At 58.7% G+C, this 18,697-nt stretch overlaps 1 protein-coding gene across 2 annotated transcripts in view; it reads right to left on the reverse strand.

Annotated features, from left to right (window-relative positions):
• Window positions 1–18,697, reverse strand: part of TANGO6 (transport and golgi organization 6 homolog) — a 27,527-nt gene continuing 8,830 nt past the window's right edge. For both annotated transcript variants that reach the window (XM_069793210.1, XM_069793209.1), the window contains exons 7-17: window positions 18,442–18,554; window positions 16,803–16,979; window positions 15,421–15,547; window positions 14,296–14,475; window positions 10,601–10,735; window positions 8,670–9,167; window positions 8,416–8,473; window positions 5,804–5,956; window positions 2,433–2,584; window positions 1,169–1,282; window positions 1–391 (exon numbers count right to left, since the gene is read on the reverse strand). In XM_069793210.1, coding sequence (XP_069649311.1) covers window positions 215–391; window positions 1,169–1,282; window positions 2,433–2,584; window positions 5,804–5,956; window positions 8,416–8,473; window positions 8,670–9,167; window positions 10,601–10,735; window positions 14,296–14,475; window positions 15,421–15,547; window positions 16,803–16,979; window positions 18,442–18,554 — 1,884 coding nt within the window. In that variant the 3' untranslated portion in view covers window positions 1–214. The remainder of the gene's footprint in view (window positions 392–1,168; window positions 1,283–2,432; window positions 2,585–5,803; window positions 5,957–8,415; window positions 8,474–8,669; window positions 9,168–10,600; window positions 10,736–14,295; window positions 14,476–15,420; window positions 15,548–16,802; window positions 16,980–18,441; window positions 18,555–18,697) is intronic.

Consider the following 18,697-nt stretch of genomic DNA (forward strand, 5'->3'; position numbering starts at 1 on the left):
TGAGCATGTCTCTGTTTAATCCCCCGCCCTGTCCCAGCAAGCCCATGCTGCCCTGGCCGCAGGGAGCCTGGGGGCAGCCGCCTGCCCTCCCCAGGCTGCGGTTTCCTCCCCGGCTGGCACCCGCCGGCGGCATCCCAGGGGCACAGCGAACCCTTTCCCTCGGGGAGCCGCTTGGCCCTGATGCCAGAGCAGGAAGAGTTTGTTCTGCGCCCCGCTACGGCAGCACCACAATCTTCTTCTCCAGCGCCTGCGGGGGGAAGAGGACCCTCCTCATCACCGTGTCCAGTTCCTCCAGCGCCAGCTGGGCGTGCAGCACCGTTGCACCATCGGGCTCAGCCACCACCACGTGCTTCAGCAGGCGGTAGAGGTCCCGCAGAACGTCCTGCAGCACCTGGGCAGAGCGGGCAGGAGAACCATCAGCACCCACCGGCATCTCGCCCGCACCTGCAACAACCCGAAACGCAACCCTCGGTGTGCCCCGGCAGGCACGGTGCTGCCCCTTCCACCGACGCTGCCGGTGCCAGGACACGGCAGCACCACCACCACCACCACCACCCTGCCTCAGGCGTGAGCCCCGGCCCTCCTGTGACTCAGTTTCCTCAGAAGCCAGCAGTGCAGCCCAGCACCGCAGCGCATCGCGGCGTCCCTCCGGCTTGGGGGCACAAGGGGAAGCTGAGATCCTCGCCGTGGGGATTCCCATGGGGAACCAGCTGTTTCCTCCATGGGAGCTGAGTCCCAACATGCTCATTGCTGGGAAGCGGGGAGGGAGGCCACGGCCCATGGAAAAAACGGGCATTTCCAAGTCAAATCAGTGACAAAACAACTCCCACGGCTCCTGAGAGCTGGCAGTGCCCTGCGGCACAGCACAGCACTGCCCCACGGCATGGCACTGCCCCATGGCATGGCCAAGCAGCTCAGAGGGATGCCCCCATGAAGTCCCCTCTGCCCCGGGAAGGATCCAGCACTGGGGGGGGGCCCTTTGGTGGGAGAGGCACAAGCTGGCAGTCCCGGTCCCATGGGACTTTCCCTGGAAGCTGCCTGGGAATGAGCCCTGCCGCCCCCGTGGGGCAGAAGCTGTCCCTGAGGAGTGCTGTGCTGGTGCCCAGGGATGCCCAGGAGCCTGGCAGAGGCTGCCCCTGCCCCAGGGACAAGCGGAGAGGTGACCCACCTCGGTGGCCTTCTCGCTGAGTCCCCGCAGCAGCAGTACCACCACGTGCACGGCCGCTCTTCGCACCTCCGCCTTGGGGTCCGTCTTGGCTATGGCCGTCAAGCAGGAGGTGACCTGTGGGGACAGGGCAAGGGGGCTGTCAGGGGACGCAGGGGGACCCGGCAGAGCAGCCGGCCACGGTGGTGGGGACCTCCCTTGGGGGTCTGGGGCTGGAGGATGAGGATGGGAGTCCTGCACCCAGCCTGGGGTAGCCGCGCGTTCCCCTGCCAGCACCCAACCAGGGGGATTGGCTTTTTGCGGGGCACGGGGCACCGAGCAGCCCTCCCTCTCACAGGGGCTGGGTGGCATGCAGATGCCTTGGAAAGCTTTATAAAAAGCGGGCAGAGTCAAAGGAACCTAATTAAACCCCCGGCAGTGACAGCCAGAAGAATTAGCAGAGCTAGCGTGTTCCCGAAATAGCTGCATGTGGTGCATTGGCATTTCATCAGACGCTGCCGGTACCCCACCGATGCTGAGCGGCTGCGAGCGGGGACCGGGGAAGAAGCCTGAGCGCTACATCCCTGATGTTTCCTGACCTCCCTCCTGCTCTGGGAGGCACCGGAGGCCGAAGCTCTGGCTGTCATGGGGGCACAGACCCACCAACTCAAGGGCTGCCGTACCATGATGCCGGCACCTCCCAGCAAGCCCCCCCCCAGCCCTCTGAGAGCCTGAGCCCCTGAGAGTTGGCTCACTCCACCGAGACCACAGCTCTGGTGGCTCTGGCAGCCACATCTCACTGGAAGCCTGCAGCCGGGGTGAGGACCTTGCACTCCCCGCCAGCCATCAGCTGCCTCCTGATAACGGAAAGGGTAACGAGGTCTCATTAAGTGGGGGAGAAGGTGTCTCTGGCAAATACTAACTGTGCCCCCAGGTCTCCTCTGCAGTGTGATTGCCATGGGTGGAGCAGGCACCACTGCCTGTCCTTGGGCTACTGCTTCCCTGCACAAGTGACATCCTTAGCTGATTATAAAGCTTTTAGCCCTAAAAATCAGGGCTAGAATTTCCTGAGTGTTTGCTTCAGGTCCAGTGACTTTTATACTCTGCAATATCAGCAAATATCGCTCATGTCCTTTATGGCAACCCCCAGGCTGTTGTGTCCCCAGCAGCCAGCGCTCAGCAGCCCTGCCATCCGCTAACGAACCACCCTCGTTAACGAGCGATGGCCCCGCGCTCCCCAGGCAGGGACCCAGGGAAGGGGCCGGCAGGGCTGGGATGGAGCCAGTACCTCCTGGACGATGGAGCCCAGCTGAAAGCCGAGGCGCTGGCAGAGCTCGCCCAGGTTGGAGAGGCTGCTGGCCCGCAGCGCGCTGTCGGGGTCCCGTGCACCCTGCAGGAAGGCCTGGACCAGCGGCTCCCGGTACTTGAACACCATGTCCCCTGCAAGAGAGAGCAGAGTGGCACGTCACGGGCAAGGAAAAACCCACAGCCCCTTCCTGCCAAAGACCTGGCTCCATTGGGAGCAGCCGGATCGGGCCCCCCTGCCTTGCAGCACCGCCAAACAGCTGGATGCAACAACTGGAGCATGGCTTGTGCCCAGCGTGAGGACCTGGGCACAGCTCTGGGTGAGGCACAGATGGAGCCTCACCAGGGACCCACGGTGGTGCCAGAGACGAGGATGCCGCGGCGCAGTCCCCTGGCGCGCCGGCAAACCCCAGTGGCACGTACCCCACAGCAAAGACCTTTGTCTGGGGCTGTCCGGCACATCCCACGTCCTCCTGGCTCCTGCAGGGCCGTTCAGAGGTGATCGCAGATACAGCGCAGAGAAACAAAGTGCTAAGCCTAATTTCTCACTTAATTCAGCCGCACAACCCCCCACCCCAATTAGCACACGCAGGCGCCGCGGATGTGTGAGCCGCCTAATTAGAGGTCGGCGCGCGGAGCCCGTGACCGGCATGTACAATCGCCCCGGGCGTGTGGTCCTCCTGTGCGAGCTGGATGGCCGGCGGCCGCGCACCCCACAGCGTGGGCACGGCTCCCACCGGGCAGGGGCTGCTCCGGCCGAGGGCAGCGCGGGGCGGCACTTGCCTGGGAGTAACGGAGGAAAGGAAGCCCTGGCAGGCTCACCGACCCATGAGCTCAGTGGTTTCCTGGCTCTCCTGAGCTCTGGATGTGGGATAATTAGAAAAATAGATACATAGCGAACGAGAGACACAATGGGGCTGTTCAATCTGAGCCAGAGGCACCTGCAAGTAGCAGGCCTCAAGGACGCAGCGAAGGCTAACTGTTGCTACAAAGTTTGATGAAATAAGCACAAAAAGCTAAAGAAGATGGGCCTACGTGACCGAAAGCAGGACACCCGGCAAGACAAAGACAGGAGGAATCATTCGCGTGACCAGAAGACCTTATCCAATCGAACTATTGCTTTAGGCGCGTGGACAGCATATGTTAACCAATCAGTAGATGGCTTGCGCATGGCTATGGTATATAACCAAGTGTTACGCAGCAATTAAACGGAGAAATCGCTTGATCCACAGTATCTGTGTTGGTCCGTTTCTCCCCAGGGCGAGTCCCTGGCGATGCGTCGTTTCTCCTAGATTGTTGCGACCGGAAAGCGCGGCACTGGAAGCTCCTGGGATGTTGGTGTCCTGCAGCCAATGGAGGCAGCGGGATGCCCTGGGATGCCCTTGGGAAGCCCCAGGATGCCAGGACAGGAATAAGCCCTATGGGCAGCGGAGGGAGCCCATCACCCTGCACGCAGGGGCTCGGGGCCGCTGCTGCGAGGTGCTGGGGACTGGCCAGCCCCCTGCACTGCCGGCACGCTGACAGCCTGGCAGCACCATCTGTGTGCAAGGAGGGGAAATATTGCACGTGATGGCCAAGAGCTGGGCAGGAACAGGCAAGGCGGCAGGCAGATGGGTCCTTCTGTAGGACCGTCCCGTCCTAGCTTCACTTTTCCTACATGGCGCTCCCTCTTACTAAAGGACTGCATGCTCGGAGGGGCAGGGATGGCTCCTGTGTGGTACTAGGTGGGAGAGCTCGGGCCAAGGACAGCCAAGGATGCTCGAGAACGCAGCCTGTTCCATGCTTGCACCCCAGGGGTTGGTATTAAAGCAGTCCGAGCAGTGCTGGGTGATCTGAGCATGATGCACCTCCTTCGAAGCCAGCAGCACACCGGCCCTGTGCTGGACAGCCACAGAAAGAGCATGAAGCATTTCCCTTCCTGCAGCAAGCAAGGCACATGCTGCCTGACAGAGAAGGGAAAAGGTCTGCCATGGCACACCCAGAGCAGATTTAATGGGTTTGCAGCTAAAGCTAATTGGGTCAGTGCAAGGTCTCCATGAACCCTTGCGCGGTGCTCGGCCCTGTGTTGCTGGAGGCAGAGGAACGACGCCACATGCTTGGGACGGGGCTGCCGTGTGCTTCCAGCCACACTGCCCACACCGGCTGTTTGCCAGGTGATAGGCACCTGCTGCAAAATGCCCTCCCGGATGGGAAAAAAGCCACTCCAGTGGGATGGCAGGCAGGAACGGGGACAGGGATGGGGCAGAAGGGAAGCACAGCAGTCGTCGGGCAGCAGCAGAAGAGCTCCGAACTGCAGCAGCACTGCTGTACAGAGCAGAGCGTTTCTGGAAGTGCCGGATAAAACCTCACTCTTGAATCCCGAAGCTTTGCAACAAAAACAACTTCATGTGATTTGTTCTATAAATACGCAGGCGAGCCAGGACGCGCCAGAGCTGCTGCCCGCGGCAGAGGCACCATGGGGAGTGGGGAGAGCCACAGTGGAGGCCGTGCCCACCATCCCGCTGCCAGCCGTGCCGTGGGCAGCTGCCGAGGGAAACCCAGTGCGGTGCGGTTGCCGTGCCAGGCAAGGCGAGGGCTGGACGCATGGACGTCGCCCGGGGGACTTCAGAGACCAGGAGGCTCTGCTGCCACTCACACTGCTCGCTGGAGCTCCACGGGGAGATGATGGGATTGCTGGTCCATAGGATGCCCTGTCCCCATCCCGGCAGCAGGGCAGGGGAGCAGCACAACCTGGCCCAGGGACTACTGGCCCCAGTGGGATGCCCCACAGCCGGCAGAGCTTGGGGATGCCACCACGGCCGGGGGACACGCGGGGCTCGGGCAGTCCCGGCTCTGCAGGAGGAGGTCGGCTCTGCCATGGCCGACTGGGGAACAAAGCACCCGGCCGGGGACTGGGGACCGGCTGTCGCCTTCCCTGGCCACGGAGCGCTCCGGCTGCGTGCTCTCACTGTCCTGGCCTCTGCTGGGGAATAAGATGAGGCGCTTTAGGACATGTCCCAACAGTGGCTGCCGGAAAGACCTCATCCAGCTTTTACCCCTCAGCCCTGCGTGTCCGGGCGCTTCCCAGCAGTCTCTGAGCCCAGCGCTGCCGGCCGAGGGGACGGTGGGCTGCTGGCAGGATCTGCTGCCCTGCTCCTGCCCGCTGGCAAACCCTGGCCAGCCACCCTTCGGCTTCCAGACCCCCCTGCAGCGGGGCCGTGGGAGCTGGTTCTCACCTTCGGACAACAAAAAGCCCCCGTGGGCTTTACCCCTTGGACCTGGCAGCATGGCAGAGAGCAGCGAAGGGCCGAGCGGTGCCGTGGCTGCCGGCAGCGGCCGCCACTGCCGGGCTCGTGGACGCAGCTGTGGACTTACCCAGCGCCTGGGTGACACGCATCAGCACCTCGCCCAGCTTCATCCTGGTGATGGCGGCCGCAGTATCTTCCATGCCCTGTGCTGGGGCCCTGTACCGTGCCAGCAGGACGGGCAGGATCTGCTCTGGGTACTCACTGGAGAGCAGGGCAACGCCTGGGGGGGAGAGTGAGAGGAAAGCACAGGTCAGGACCGGGCATGAGGCTGGCACGTACCACTGGCCTTGGCAGAGGAACCGCCGTGGCTATGCCACCCTGGTGCCCTTGGTGCAGCCATCACCCACGGGACCCTGTGCACCGCCCCGGCCCCGCGGCACATCCTGCAGCCCCTCTGCACAAAGTCACAGCACTGGGGCAGCCCAGCACCAGGTCTGGTTGGGTGCCAAGCTGAAAAATAAATAATTTAGCAGTTGGCAGCAGGTGCCCGCTAATTGCCGCTGGTTAATGTTCATCGACTGAGTGTTGACTCGGCATGCCGGCCGTCAGATGCTGCGGGGCTCACCCCAGGCTGGCCCAGTATCGGGGCAGCCAAGTACCGCAGATGATGCTCGGGCACAGTGTCTGGTCACTGTTCTCAGCTCCCGGCTGTTGGGCACACGCTGCTGATGTGTCCTCGGCCCCGCCGGGGCTCCACAAAGCCCCTGGGTTTGCCTGGCCCAGGCTGGGATCCAGAGCCTGAGTTCGCCCTGTGCCTGCTGCATCTCCCTGGGGCTGAAGAAGGGTCAGATCCTGGACATGGGATGGGTGCCGGGCTATGCCACGGGGCTGGCTTCACCATCCCTTTAGAGATGTGGGCTGGTGGCAAGTGCCGGCCAGGGCTCCAGCATCACCGGGCTCCCCAGGCAGCGGGCACCTCTCCAATGGGAAAAGGCAGCTGCTCTCCAGGGAAAGGGCAAACGGCAGAGGCTGCCCCGGCAGTGCCAAGCGGTGAGTCACGGTGAGCCCCAGCTCCCCTGCCCTCCAGGAGCAGCCGCCTTCACCTCCAACCTCATTCCCTGGTTATCAGAGGGCAACCGGTGTGGGTTACCCTCTGCAAGCCTGGGCACGTCTGGCAGAGCAGCAACCTCTCCTCCAGCATCACCTCGCCGGAGCCCGGCTCTGTGATAACCAGCAGTGGCGCAGCAGCCGGCTCCGGTCCCAGCCCCAGCACAGCAGGCTGGCAGGCAAGCCCTGCCGCTGTGGTGGGGAGCCCAACCAGGGCACTGGGGAGCCCGCTTGGCACAGTCGCCAGCACCGCGCATGGCACGGCGCAGGTGCCGCTGCCAGTGCGGCATGGGCTGGGTGAGTCACTGCCGCAAGGAACCGCGTCACGGTTAATCACAGCCGCAGCCGAGCTGCGAAACACGGAGGCAGCTGCACAGGGTGTATTAATCACCTGGGGACGGTTGAAGCCTTTGTGTTTCACCTGCGGGGCAAGGACAAACCCGTCCCACTCAAGACCGTACAGGCAGAGGGAAGCATGGTGATAAGCTCCTTTTCCAGCTGCTGCTGAAGGTTACCTACCCAACGGCAACCGGGGCTCCCAGCGGCGCCGGTATCGCTCTGGGCCATGGGAATGGCACCTTCCTTCCATATAACCCGGCGCACCGCGACCCGCTGCCACACAGGATGCCCGTGTTATCCCAGGTGTGGAGGCATCTGCCTGCAAATCCCAACGGGCAGCCTGGTGCCGTGGCGCTGTGCTGAGCAAGCGCGGACCCAAGGTTTCCCTGGAAGCGGCGTGAGCGGCGGCAGCACTCGGTGCCCCCAGCAGCGGCCCAGCACGGACAGAAGGGTGGCCAGCAGTGAGCAGAGCAGCACGCTGCTCTCCTGCCAGCCCACTGCCTGCACCCTGCCACCCTCCACCTCCTGCCTGCACGGCCAGGACCAGCACCAGGGCTGGATGTGTGCCCACCGCTGCTCTCCCCCCTCAGCAGGGGCAGCAATCTGTGAAGCCATGAGATGCAATGGATCGGGGAACCAACTCAGAACATGCTTCCGTCGTTCCATATCCACATGGCTGGCCGGCACGGGTTGGTAGTTACCGCCATGGCCATGGGCATGGACGTGGCAGAGCCCGAGGGAGCACCAGTGGGTCCCCACGGCCCCAGATCCTCTGCCAGCCTCAGCTGAACAGACCAGCAAACCAAAATGTCAGCCGGGTGCAGGGCTGGTGTGCCAGGGCTGTGCTCACACCATGCTGGAACTGCAGCCCCAGGCTGGCAGCACGGACCTGGCACAGGGACGGTGACTGGCTCCAGGGTGTCCTCTGGCCGGGGGATGCCCTGAGGGTGAACCTGCCCAGGGTGCCCTCGCCTCAGGCTCTGGCTCCACCAAGAAGGTGCTTGTGGTCTGGGCAGATCAGCAGTTCAGTCACAGGGTAAATGAACTAATTACCCACTGAGTAAGCACAACTGGGAGATGAAGCCCACCAACTTCGGGAACATGGTGCAGAACACGCACGCGGTTCCAGGCTCAACCGAACAGCACGAAGATGCGGTCCGGGAGGGAAGATGATGCTGAGTCCCCAGCCTGGCTGCAGCTCTGCCACTCTTTGTTCTCACTGCCCAAAGCACCCCCAGCACAAAACCTTCTCCTACGAAGCATTGGCACTCGCCCCAGCCGGGCATCGCTCACCTTGGATGGCCGAGAGGTAGACGAAGGCATCCTCGTGCTGCACGTTCTCCAGGAACACCTGCGAGGAAGAGGGAGAGCAGTTGGCAGTGGCACCATGGCGGGCTGGCAGCCCTGGTCCCTCTCACCTGGCGCCTTTAGCCAACGGTGATGGCAAAGTTGGAGAGCTCCGGTAATACCAACCCCAGCCTGCCGGCATGTTCAGCCCCAGCTCTGCACCACAGAGCAGGATGGGAACCGCGGCAGGAGCCTGGTACCTGCAGGATTTTCTCCTGAAGTCGAAGTGCCTCTGGATCCCGCTGCGTGATCAGGCTGGAGAGGTGGCGCAGGGCAGCTGCCCGGCTGGGGGGCTGGGGGTCGTAGGCTGATACCAGGAGCTCCTGAAGCCCAGCCAGGGCAGGGCTGTCGGTACACGGGGCTGGAGCGGGACCCATGTCGCCAGCCTCATGGCACATGCTCTGCTCTTCGCTCCTCTCCCTGGGAGCCGAGGGGCTGCTGCGGCCGTGCCGTGGCGGTGTCCGGCCACCCCTCGGGCTTGGGGCTCCGCCAGGGCTCTGCGCTCCCGTTCCCAGCTTCTTTCCCAGCACACCGTCGGCAGCGGCGCCCACTGTCCTGGGAGAGAAGGCTCCATGGGTGCAGATGGCGATGCGCAGGTCCGCAGCCAGCTCCTGGGTGAGGGGCTCGGGGTAGGTGCGGGAAAGCTCCTCCAGCAACGGCACCAGCCGCTTCAGCACGGCAAAGTCACTGGATTGCAGCTGCGGGAGGGAGAGAAGCAGCCCTGGCATCGTTGCAATGGAGTTTCGCTCCCTGGGATGCTCCTGGCAACGGAGTCAGGCAGCCCAGAGACCATTTTGTAGCCCCGTGGCAGTGCCAAGCCGGCTGCCCTCTGTGTCCGTCCCCCCAAACTGGGCTCCAGGCACCATGAACTCCTCGCCAGTGATGCCCCGAGGCCCCAGTGCTGATCCCAGCTGCGGCACCTCTGGCAGGGGAGATGCTGGCAACAGCCGCGACCATGCCAGCCTGGTCCTGAGGTGCCACGGGAGAAGGTGGGAAGGGCAAGAGCCCAAAGGAGAGTGGTGTCCATGTGGGACCTTCATGCTCAGCATGAGGGCTGAGCCAGGGACATCCCTCCACCACCTTGCCAGCGCCATGTGGGATTTGCTTTCGGTCCTGCCTGGAAGAAAGCTCCAGGCAAGGCAGCTGCAAGCTGTCCTGAGGCCACAGGAGTGCCCAAGGGGGGAGAAGTTCCTGCCCTAACCTGGATTTAACTGCTACAGCAAAATCTGGGCTGTAAGTCCTGAAAAGTGATGCTTTAGCAGAGATTTTGGGGAGCTTTTGCATGATTGTGTAAAAAAACCCTTGGCCCTTGACAGTCAAACAGCTTTGCAGCTGCCTCCGAAACCTTTGACATTCAATTTGCCAAGTTAAGTTGCTCCTATTAACACCAGAGCGGAAGCAGGAGCTCGCCTGGGAGGGGGCCCATTAGAGCTGCAAGACTCTGGTTTTAAGTTTTCTCCAACTCAATAATGCTCTTTTCTGAATGTTAGGAATTTCGCAATAAGACACAATAAATTATCTTTTTCCATTAACAGTTGGATTTGCCTTTGGGCAGGTCCGGGGATGAAGCAACCCTGGCAGCTCAGTGATGTAAGTGCAAGCCGGAGTGATTGCAGCGCACTAACGAACGTACGATCGCTCCCCAATGGCAGTTCAGCTCACACCGTATAATGGGGTAACGGAGTGATGTACTGTTTTTATAAAGGATTTTCAAGAATGGTACAGCCCACAGCAGGAAGTTCATTGCGCTCCAGAGATGGAGCCTGTGGACATGTAGGGATGCAGAGGATGCAGTGTTGGTATTTAAAGACGCTGTACGTGACCACACTGCTCTGTCAGTGCCTTCTCAGAAGCAGATTTTGGATTATAAATTAAGTAATCAGGCTCTCAGGGGTGCCCTGCTGGGATCAAACCCTCGGCCAGCACCCTGGAACCACTCTGAGGAAAAATAATATATATGTATGTATATATACAGACACATATACACACTGGGAATGAACAGGGACCCCAAACCAGGGAGCACCCAGACCCCAGAGCACCGGCTGCAGCACCCCTCGGCTGAGCATGGCGGGACTGTGCCCGGTCTCCCCCCTCCCCACGGCCGCCGAGCATCCCAGCTTTGCCCCCTCACCTGGACGGCTCCGCCGAGCATGGCAGCCACGAGCCCCATGGCCATGGTGAGGGTCTGCACCTCCGCCGCCGCGCCGGGGCCCCGCGCCGGGCTGACGCAGGCCCGCTGCAGCGTGGCTGCCACGAACTCCTCCACCTGCCAGCGGAGAGCGCGGGGAAGAGCAGTTAGGAGAGGGGATCCCCAGGGTTCTCCCAGGAGGCTGCCGCTGCCTGCCCCTGCCCGCACCTCGGGGTGCCCTGCCACAGCCACGTGCTCTTTAGTTCTCACTGTCTCTTCTGCATCTATTGGAATTTTCCAAGCCCAAACCTTTCTCTAGCACAATTTCATACGAACCCTTCGGGTTACCCTGTTGCTGCTACCAACCTGACCTTCCCTCTCAGACCCATCCCAGTTGCCTTCCCAGCTCCCTTGCCATCCCCCAGTCCAGGTGAGTGGGGTCAGCAGCACCGGGGAGCCCCGGGGAGCTGGGGGACAACTGGGTTGCTGGTGCAGCCCAGCTGTGGATGCAATGGGGATGCAGGAGGGAGATGGGGCTCCCAAGGCAGCTGCGGGGGGTGCTGGAGCCCTTGAACCGCTGCCCACCCCTCCAGCAGCAGCATGGACAGGCTGAATTCCCAGGGCCGTGGCCCCCAGCCCTGTACTGGGCTGTCTGAACCTGCAGGCGAGGGTTTTGGGAGCCGGACCGGGAGGGCAGCTGAGCCAGACAGCCTGGGCAACCACAGCCACAACCACAGCTGCCCGGCTCCGGCAAGCTCGCGCTCCCCATCTGCCACAGCCTCAGGACAAGGCGATGGTTGAACTGCGGTGGCTGCTCTCAGCAGGAGAAGCCCCTGCAGGGGCTGCAGGAGCAGGGGGAGGCAGCCCAGTACCTTCTCTGGCCCCTGTCCCTGCTCCGCCATGGCTATGGGACGGGAGCTGGGAAGCCAACTGGGATGGGTCTGAGAGGGAAGGTCAGGGTGGTGGCAGCAACGTGGAAGCACGAAGGGTTTGTATGAAATTGTGCTAGAGAAAGGCTTGGGCTTGGAAAATTCAAGTAGATGCAGTGACAGCGAGAGCTAAAGTGTACACGGCTGCAGCAAGGCATTGGGACTGCAGACAGCCGGCACGCAGCACAGCAGTGACGGCCAGACACAGAGTTGAGCGGGGAGTTAGCACGGCTCCAATAAACTTCATTACAACAAAAAAATCACGCCTGCCCGCACTCCCGGCAAGTTCTGGGGAAGAAGACAGCCCCTTCCCTGCCCCAGGCCAGGAACGGACACCATTTACCCACACACATCCAACACTCGAGCCAGGCCATTCACCACGTGTGTCGCTTACTTGTGATTTTCTCACAATACTCCCCCCCCCCCCCAAGCCCGTAACGATCCCGCCTGGCTGGCTGGCACTGTTGCCTTCTCGACACTTGGCACCAAACCCTCTGATACCACAGGCTTCCTGCACATCTAAAGGATCTTGAAATTAGTGAGTTTATTGTCTCTATGCCTTTGCCAGCTGTGCTGGCACCGCATGGCTCGGGGCAAGCTCACTGCACGTCTTGGGGCGAGCTCTGTTGGGAAGGGGCTGGATCAGGGTCATTCCTACATAACAGGCATGTTGCAAAAGAGGAACTATTTTGCTCCTATTTTGGAAAACAAAGTACAAGGGCAACAAGGTATTATTGCACCAAACCCTACATTTCCAGCCTCCAGGGCACAGGCACTGGGTGCAGGCAACGCAATTCCTCAGCAGCAGGAGAGCTGATCGCTGCCAGCTTAGTTAAGCACATCCCTACTGCAGCAAGGAGGGAGGCTGGCTGGGAGGGGCTGCGGAAAAGGCTTAGGTACCTTCTGGGCTGATTAGTCCAGAAAAGAAATGCCATCAAACAGCAAGAAAGTAAAAACAAGTGTCAGAACATCTGCTCTCACAAAACAGTGACACACAAACTGAATGGGTTGAAATTATATTTAATGCAAAAAAATAAGAACTTAATCAATAAATAATCTATCAGTAGATAGCTATTGAGAAAAACAAAAAGTTTAAAAAAAACTCATCTAGAAGGAAAAAAAAAACCCCAAACACCTTAATGTGGAAGGGGAAAAAAGCTTGAAAAAATAAAACACGGAGGCACATTTCTGTCTCATGCAGGAGGAAAGCATCCTTGGCGTAATCAAGGAAATCAAGTCAATCTCATGAAACTTGGTTGGGGGGGGGGGGTGTAAATAAAATAAATTGTGCAACTGAGGGGGTCCACAGCTGCTGCCATTCCTGGGGTCTGGCTTTGGGAAGGCGGATCCTGCTTGCTCCAACCCATTAAGCACAAAGCCACACACTGGAGTGCCCACAGCAAGAACAAACACCCTGGAGGAACCCTGTGCTGCAGAACCTGCTTAAAAACAGCTCTGCAACTGCCTGTCCCAACCCGAGGGAGCCCTCCCTGAAATACAACCCCCAGGTGGAAGCATAATGGTTTTTTTGTCTGGGTTTCTTTTTTTGGTGGTTGTTTCTTTTTATACTAGACTCAGGGCTGGACCCAGAAACCCAGCAAAATCCTTCCCCAAAATCCTTTCTGGCCCAGGGAGCAGAGCCAGTCCTGCGTGGGTGGGTGTGATGGAGAGGCAGGTGAGGACAAAGCAGTGCTGGCTGCCGCACCGCCGCAATGACACCGGCTGGGTCCCCTCTGTCACTGCAGAGCGCACACAAAGACTCCTTTGTCCCAAAGAGAAAAGTGAGGAAACCTGTGTTAGCAGTGACTGCCTCCGCTCAAGCCAGAGTTAACTGGTGTAACCAGGTCACTGAGTTAAAAAAAAAAATTAATAACCCAGGATGAGGAAGTTAAAATAGACTGATGGGGAATACTGTGCTGCCCTTGGAACCCAAAAGCCTTCCTGACCTGGCACAGTGCAGGACAGCCAACCCCTTCAGTGCTGCTGCAGCGTGGGCTCAGGGAGGACAGAAGTGCCATATTTTAACCACCCTTTTTGGTACCAGGTTCAAGGAACACCAGCTGGCCTTTGAAATTATAATATTTAATACATTTTGTGGCTGCCCATTCATGAAGACATGGACAAATGCCAACCATATCAGCACAGTTACGCCAACCCTGATGACCAGACACACCAGCTGGTGCAGGCGTCCCAGCAGCAGAAACCACAGAAACACCACAAATGGCCTATTCAGGGACAAGGGGCAAGCAGGACACAGCAGCAATGCTGTGTTCATCCAGCTGGCAGCCCAGCTACCACAGCTCCCAGAGGTGGCTGCCGAGATGTGCCAGAAAAACCAGGCACCAACACCACGGATAGGCAGCAAGCACTCACCAATAAGGTCTGCCAGGTACAGATGTCTTTAAGCTTTGTTAAACTCGGGAATAAGTTTTGCTCAAAATAAAGATGAGAAGCTGGTAAGTCAGAGTTCCGATTAACACACAGACTACTCTCTTGGCTTTTAATAGACAACCATGGACACAAATACAAAGATGTCTGTTGGGCTGCTCCATCCTGTCTCTGCAGCTGACTCTGTCCTTCCTGCTGGCACTGCAGAGGACGGTGTCTTGTTGAGACACTTGCAACTGAATCAATAAACTGCTTTTCCTGGGGATGCTCTAGCTTTCTCCAGCTCTTTCTTAGCCATTGTCTCCTTAGAGCCCAGCAGCCCAGAGCTCGGTCTGCCACGTGCTCCAGCTGCCGATCCCCCAGGGCTTTGCCATGACCAACCTGAGCAACATCTGTGAACACGGTGTCCGAGACGCTCTCACACAGCGTGGCCACAAGCTGCAGGACCAGTAGCTTCCTCCTCTGCTCGGCATGGTACTGCTCCAGCTCCAGGAGACTCCCGCCAGGCACCGCAGCTGAATTCAAAGCCACCTCGTCCTCCGCAGCCACTTGAGTCAGCGCCTGCCAGGAAGGAACCACGGGACATGGAGAGGCAATGGTTAAATAGAGGCAAATCAGTGCCAGGAACACTGTGGTCACCACGCCAGCGGTCCTGGGCCCAGCAGGTCTATATTACCCAGACCTCCACCCTGCTGCAAAGGGTTCCCGGTTACCTCCTCTCTTCCAGCCTCATCCCTTTCCAGATGCACACACACTTGTCACCAGGCCAAACCCTTGCAAACCTCCATCCCCGTGGATGCCACACAGAGCACCACCGAGCACTCCTCCTAGGACCAGCCATCCTCTGGGCTGTGAGGCGTGCTGGGTCTCTGCTTGCAGCCTTGCTTTTGGCAGTGGTTGCTCACAAAGGCACCCGGACCTCCATCCCCTTTGCAGAGTTTGTGCTGACCCCTCACACAACCAGGACCTTCCACTCAGTACATCAAGGTCTCTGAGAGCTGCCTACAGCTCCTGGGTGTCCCATTTGCGTCACAGCAGCATCCCTACACCTGGGACATTGCAAACCCCGTGTGACTACGGGCTGAAGCTCCACCTGCCAGCAAGGGCACAGAAAGCCCAGCCCAGGCAAGGCCAGGAGGGAACTGCAGGGGCTCTGAGCAGGATCAAAGGGAGCAGGTGCCAGGGCCCCTCCGCTAGAGCCAAGGAAGCAACAGGGATTATTCACAGCCTTAAACACACCATTAAACTTCAGACATACTCCTGTTGTCAAAAGCGTCCAGGGGGAACGAGGGTTAATCCCTTCAGGGACCAGGGCTGCCTCCCTCTCCTACACTCTCCTGCCCAGCACGCAGCAGGACTCCTCCACTGCGTGCTGTATCCCAGCCCAGCGCTCCCGAGGCAGGTAAGGGGATGACCAGTCTCCTTTGCTGTCTGCCACACAGACCACTTGGCCCAGGGAAACCATTTCTGCAGATATGCCACAACCAGAGACTTGCCTGCCCTTACCTTCAGGCAGCGGATGAAGAAGTCTCCGGCTAGACCACTCTTTTGGCAGTGAGACAAGAGCTCCACCAAGTTCTCCACATGGCACTGCTCTGAGGAAACTTTCTGGTAGAGGGCCTCATCTTCATCGCTGAAACAGGTCACTGTGTCACCAACACAAACGTACCCAGACGCCCTCCAGGGCTGGCTTTAAACTACTGCATGGCAAGGTCAAATCTCACTTCTGCCTTCTCTTGGAAACCTTCCTTCACAGCACTACCAGAAAGCAGAAGCCTGGAGGCAGCCGAGCCAAACTATTGCTCAGTTCATTTGGTCTACATGATCACGCGCTCAGCTTATTAATTAACCTGCATTCATTAAAGGAATAACATTAACAGGAACCATGAGCGCAAAACACATGTTTAATCCAGCCATGCTACAAAGAACGGGATTAACACTGGCTAATTCATGCACCGGTCATAGCCATAAAAGGAGGACAGACACAAGCAGAGCCATGGCCATTAGGGAGTAATTTTAAAAGTATAGCCAGTTTAACCAGTGCAGACCCCAGGGCAGACCTTCTTCTAATTCAGGTCAGGAATAGATTGAAATGAAACCAAAACAAGCATATTTGCATGGCATTTTGTTACGGGTGCACACAGCTCCCAGCACACCCACCGCACAGACACTCCTGGGCAGGAGTTGTGTGCTTTGCCTGCTCAATAGCACTGCCTTGGGCTCGTACCTGCCAGCTAACAGCTACCCCTCTTAAAACCAAATGTCACACTGCTGAACAGTCCCAGTTTGCATGGCTGGAGTCTAATGGCTGCAGTTTATTCCCCACATGGCCACGCTCTGCCTCTACTTGTAGAGGCCATCTGCAACAGCAGGAGGGGAGTTCAGTCGCTGGCTCTGCAATGCTGGCATTGCTAGAGTCCTTGCTGCGACGGTGCCTCCTGTGCCCAAAGGATTTCACTCACTCCACGCGGCCACAATCTGCCACGAGACAGCCTGAGGCTGGACGGTGGAATTTGAATTTGGGGAGCATTGGAACTAAAGAAGCACATCCCATTCCCAGACACCCTGCAGGCAGGACTCGGGACTCAGGAAAAGCACAGAGAGAGTACACACTAACACTCAAGAGTGTGCTGCTTTTCAGGGCTGAAAGTCAGAGCTCTGCGCCGTGTACAGGGAACCTGGAGGCTGTGTGGAAGCATTGCCTGCCCGAGCTCGACGCAGACAGCGAACTACCTGGGTGGCTGGGGGGACGAGACTGTGGTGGGACGGCACCGGCAGCCCCACGCTTGCCTGGGCTCCCTCTGCCAGGCATGCTGTGAAAAGCCCTACATGCTGAATGATGCCTGGGGACTGCCCTCCATGCCTGGCACTGCCCCAACAGCACTCACCTGATGGCCTCCTCCACTGCAATGGTGGCACCACCCTCGCTGCCCACACAGAACTGGCACCGCGGGTGGAGGGTGCGCACGCTGCTGTTCAGCCCTGCAAAGCCTTCCAGCACGGCCAGCGACACCTCTCGCTCCGACTTCTCCAAGAACCACAGCAGGATCTCCTGGCATGGGGAGCTGGCAAGGAGAGAGAAAGCAGTGGTCATCTTGCTCTGCCTGCCGCACCCCTCCCTGCACACCAGCACTGCAATGGGACCATGCATCTCGGGGCGAGGGGAAGGAAAAAAAAAAAAGAGTGCTCTGGAGTGACCACAGGCACTCCTTAGGATGCTCTGGCTGATGGCTCCGGCAGCTGAAGGCATTTGTGTCAATTTATAAGGGGATCAGCAGCACATCCTGTCCTTCTGGCATTCCCAGATGGAAGGATTTGGGTCCTTCAAGATTTCAGCCTAGCGAGGAAGGGAGCACTGTCTGAACAGCGTGTCTGTACAAGGACAGCCGCTTCCACGCAGCCTCAGCACGCCGTGCCTGGTGCTTCATGCCAACGTGACAAAGCACAGAGCTGTCAGCTGTGCCAAGGAAGAGGAGGAAGGAGACGGGGAGCACTGTAAGGTGGCGTGGGAACCACTGCCAAGGAAAGATGCGGGTTAATGAGGTGGAGTAGCAGTGCTGTGCTGTGCCAGAGGTCTGGAAACCTGAACACTTCCAGGCAGCTGTGGTTTTAGTTACCCCTGCCAAATTCCTTTGCAAAGAGAGAAGCGAGCAGTGACTCTGTTCACCCAGCAGCAGTGTTAACTTGGCTTGTTCTACAAACTTGCCACAGCACTCACTACTCTTTGAAGTGATTAACGATGTCTTTAATAATAGCAGAGGCCGTGTCTACACAGACCTTTTAGGGAAAGCCTCCAGTACCCACATGCCAGTATCACCAAAGCAAAGTGTAAATCCACCAGGAGTGTATTGACTAGGCTGGCCCAAACTCAGGGCAGCCCAGGGAAAGCCTAGGAGGAGAAAGAAGAGAGGACAGCCAGCACCTGGTCACCACTGTCCCTGCCACCATGACCAACAGATATGGCGCTTGCCATCATACATCAGTCATGGGGGAGCTGGGCAGAGCACGAGGGACAGCTGCAGAGCGGCAGGAAATGCACATTATCAGAAGAGAGTGATCCCAGATAGGAGAAGAATGATCTTGTATTTCCAAGAGCCAGCACTCAAGCTGTTTTATCCAGGTTTTTATCCTGTTTCTAGATCCCTGGTATGCAGATCCCTCCAACATCCAGCCAGGTCCTAGCATCACCGTCTCCATCCACAATCACAATCCCTGCTCCTAGGCAGACACTAAGAGTTAACCTGTGCTTCCAAGGCTCCCACAAGGCACGCTTGCCTCTACACCAAACATTTTGGCTTCAGGGAAGACAAAAACTAGCACAAGAACTGCTTCCTCAGGCACAGGTCTGCCAGTAAGGTTGTGTACCATGCCTATGCCTGCAGTTACTGTCTACTTTGAATGAGAGCTCTTAAGGATGAGAAAATTGGTCTCGGCTTCTGTACGTGCCCACATAGAGCACGTCCTTTGGAGGTGGGCAGAACGGAGAAGATGAAACCCCAGAAGAAGCTGTGCACAATCCTTCCTTACCGTAAGTATGACACATTCTGCTTGGCGAAGGAATAGAGGGAAAAAACCACTCCCAGGACTGACTGTAAGGATCCCAGCAGCAGGCTTGAGCTGTCATTTCCAACCACATACACCTACAGAGAGAAGGGCACAGGGAGAAGAGTCAAACACCTGCATGGAGCAGAGGGAAGGCAAAGGGAAGGACAGAAAGCATGTCTGTGCGCAGAATGGCTGCTGCCAGAGAGGATGGCAGAGGGTTTTCAGCCTCTCTTCCTTT

The sequence above is a fragment of the Haliaeetus albicilla genome, chromosome 10 (genome assembly GCF_947461875.1).
Source record: "Haliaeetus albicilla chromosome 10, bHalAlb1.1, whole genome shotgun sequence".
NCBI lineage: Eukaryota > Metazoa > Chordata > Aves > Accipitriformes > Accipitridae > Haliaeetus > Haliaeetus albicilla.